Below are 3111 nucleotides of genomic sequence, written 5' to 3' on the forward strand. Positions count from 1 at the left end.
GGGGGCACGGGGAAGGGGGGAAATGGAAGATCCCACTCCCAGAGCAGTGAGGGCTGGCGGGGAAGGGAGGAATGGAAAGATTGCAGGATCTTCCTGTGCACGCACGGACCACCGCGCCCCCTGCATTACGACACTCGGGAAAGAGAGTGTGACACTGCCCCACCCACACACACCTTGTCCCCACCCCACCCAATACCTCACCCCCACCCTCCACACAGCTCCACGACACCCTGGGCAAAGGTGCTAGAGAAATGCAACTTGGTTCATCCTGAAGCTGTGCAGGCTCAAGCCCAGCTCTGGGAGATTTCACTGTCGCCGTGAACCCCTACCCCACCCTGACCTCTGACCCCAGCCTGCCCCTCCACAGGGGGATGGGGGTGGTGAGTCAGGGAGGGGCAGGATTTTGGTCAATGTGGGTGGGGAGGATAAAGGGCCGAAGAGACTTACCCGGAAGAAGGAATGGCGTTTAATTTCTGACGCTCCCTTGGGTCCCGATCCCAGCCTCTTCTTCGGGTCCTTGATGAGGAGTTTCTGAATGAGATCCCGACCAGCAGGACTGATCTCAGAGGGGATCGGGGGATCAGCCTGTAAGATTCTCCTGTGACCACACAAACAATTAGAGTCTCCACACCGTCCCCCATCAAACACACCCCAGGACAGGGACAGCACAGGGTTAGATACAGGGTACAGCTCTCTCTACACTGTCTCCCATCAAACACTCTCCAGGACATGGACAGCACGGGGTTAGATACAGAGTAAAGCTCTCTCTACACTGTCCCCCATCAAACACACACAGGACAGGAACAGCACGGGGTTAGATACAGAGTAAAGCTCTCTCTACACTGTCCCCCATCAAACACACCCAGGACAGGGGCAGCATGGGGTTAGATACAGAGTAAAGCTCCCTCCACTCTTTTAAGCTGAATGTAAAGCTTACTCTACACTACCTGTGAACACATTAGTCTCGATGCCCTGACCTGTGGCCTCCTTCAAGACCCATCATCCGGGGTCACCTAACACCACTGTGAGAGTGTCTACCCACACGCACTGATGTGGTTCACCCCCACTGAATCTGGGGGCAATTCGGGATGGCCTTGCTATCAAACCCCCGTTATCCGGAGCAGGATTGTAGGAGCGGTCTCACACCTGGACACTTCCCCCTGGGAGTTCTTCTCTCCCTCCAGGGTGAATGGAGATGCACCAGTCAGAAGCTCAAACATCAAGATCCCAAGACTCCACCAATCGACTGACTGTGAGAGAAAGAGATAAACAAGACTGTCATATTGAGACTTAGAGGGCTTCCCCTGAGAGAGAGAGAGAGAGAGGATGATAGAGGATGAGGGAGAGCGAGGGAGAGAGAGAGAGAGAGAGAGAGAGAGAGAGAGAGAGAAAAGCTCTCTCTACACTGTCCCCCATCAAACACTCCCAGGACAGGGACAGCATGGGGTTAGATTGTTTAGCTTGGGATTATGCTCGACATGGTTGGACCAAAGGGTCTGTTTCCATGCTGTAAGACTCCAGGACTGTGCAGACATTAACCAACAACTAAAAAGGATGAAAAATCCAAAGATATTTTATCAAACGTTTCACCTTGCACTCATCAGGACACTACACAAGAATACCAAAGTGAAGGGGAAAGCCGTAACTAACACCGCATGAGAGAGAGATAATAAAAAGGTAGAAAGCAGTGGAAGAGAAAGCTAGCTAGAAACATGAAAACAGATACGAATAGTTCCTCCATCTTTCTATAAGAAAACAGTAACTAAAAGTGAGTATTGGAACTCTAGAAAACAAAGAAATGGCAACCGCATTGCACAGACGTTTTGTATCCATCTTCATGGCAGGAGACTTAGAAAAGTCACCAAAGATCATCGGAAATCAAGATATGATGGAGAGGGATAAACATCCAACAATTTCCCTTTACTAAGTGCATGGTGCTGGGGAAACTATTCCTAAAGACTGACAATTCCCCAGGACCGGATGGTCTGTATTCTTGGCTGTTAAAGGAAGTGGCGGGAGAGAGAGAGGATGCACTAAAATCACACTGTGTGGGACTCAGGGTAGTGAATTGACATGGAGAGAGAAATGGCTAACAGGCAGGAAATAAAGGGTAGGAATAGAGTGGACTTTTTCTGAGTAGCAGCCAGTGACTAGTGGGGGACCGCAGTGCTCAGTGCTTGGACCCCAGATAGTCACAACATATATTAAGCATAATGTCTCCAAGTTTGGAGAGGACACAAAGCTGGGTGAGCTACGAGGGAGATGCAGAGATGTTTCGGTGTGATTTAGACGGTGGGGAAAGTGCACGGCAGACACAGTGTAACGTGGATCAGTGTGAGATTATCCACTTGGGTGGCAAAACAACAGGGAGAGCAGATTATTATCTGAATGGCAATTGGGAACGGGTGAGGTGCGAGGAGGCTTGGGAATCCCGCACACCAGTTGCTGAAGGTAACCATTGGAGGGGCAGCAGGCGGTGAAGGGGACACTGGCCTTCATAGCGAGGGGGTTCCGGCTACAGGAGCTGGGATGTACAGGGGCCTTGGTGAGACCACCCCTGGAGTTTTGTGTGCAGTTTGGGGTCTCCTTATCTGAGGGAGGATGTTCTGGCGATGGAGGGAGAGCAGCAAAGGTTTCCCAGACAGATTCCTGGGATGACAGGACTGACGTGTGAAGAGACAGTGGATCAGTCAGGACTATATTAACTGGGGTTTAAAAGAATGAGGGAAGGATGTCCTAGAAATCTATGAATTCTAAACAGGACCAGACAGGGTAAACACAGGAAGGATGTTCCCAAAGACGAGAACCAGGATACAGGTTGGGCCATTTCGGGTTGATACAAGGAGAAATGTCTTCACCCAGAGAGCGGGGGACCTGTGGAATTCTCTGCCACAGAAAGCAGTTGAGGCCAAAACACGGACACACAGAGAGGGTAGAGAATTCCGACTCACCATGCCGTGTCCGGATTTACTGCCCCGGATGATCTCTGGGGCCATGTACTCGATGGTGCCGCAGAATGAGTAGGTCCTCTCCTTCTGTCAAACAGTATCGATTCTCAGTCACAACCTTGCAGTGATTTCAGACTTGGCTTGGCTTTTAGCAAATACACAC

General features: G+C 50.8%; 1 protein-coding gene across 1 annotated transcript in view; it reads right to left on the reverse strand.

Moving 5' to 3' along the window:
• Positions 1–3111, reverse strand: part of LOC125487658 (ribosomal protein S6 kinase alpha-5-like) — a 25517-nt gene that overhangs the window by 10152 nt on the left and 12254 nt on the right. Inside the window, exons 6-8 of the mRNA XM_048619633.1 lie at positions 2952–3035; positions 1147–1250; positions 311–598 (exon numbers count right to left, since the gene is read on the reverse strand). Of these exons, the coding sequence (XP_048475590.1) occupies positions 311–598; positions 1147–1250; positions 2952–3035 (476 nt within the window). The remainder of the gene's footprint in view (positions 1–310; positions 599–1146; positions 1251–2951; positions 3036–3111) is intronic.

The sequence above is a fragment of the Rhincodon typus genome, chromosome 43, assembly GCF_021869965.1.
Source record: "Rhincodon typus isolate 14 chromosome 43, sRhiTyp1.1, whole genome shotgun sequence".
NCBI lineage: Eukaryota > Metazoa > Chordata > Chondrichthyes > Orectolobiformes > Rhincodontidae > Rhincodon > Rhincodon typus.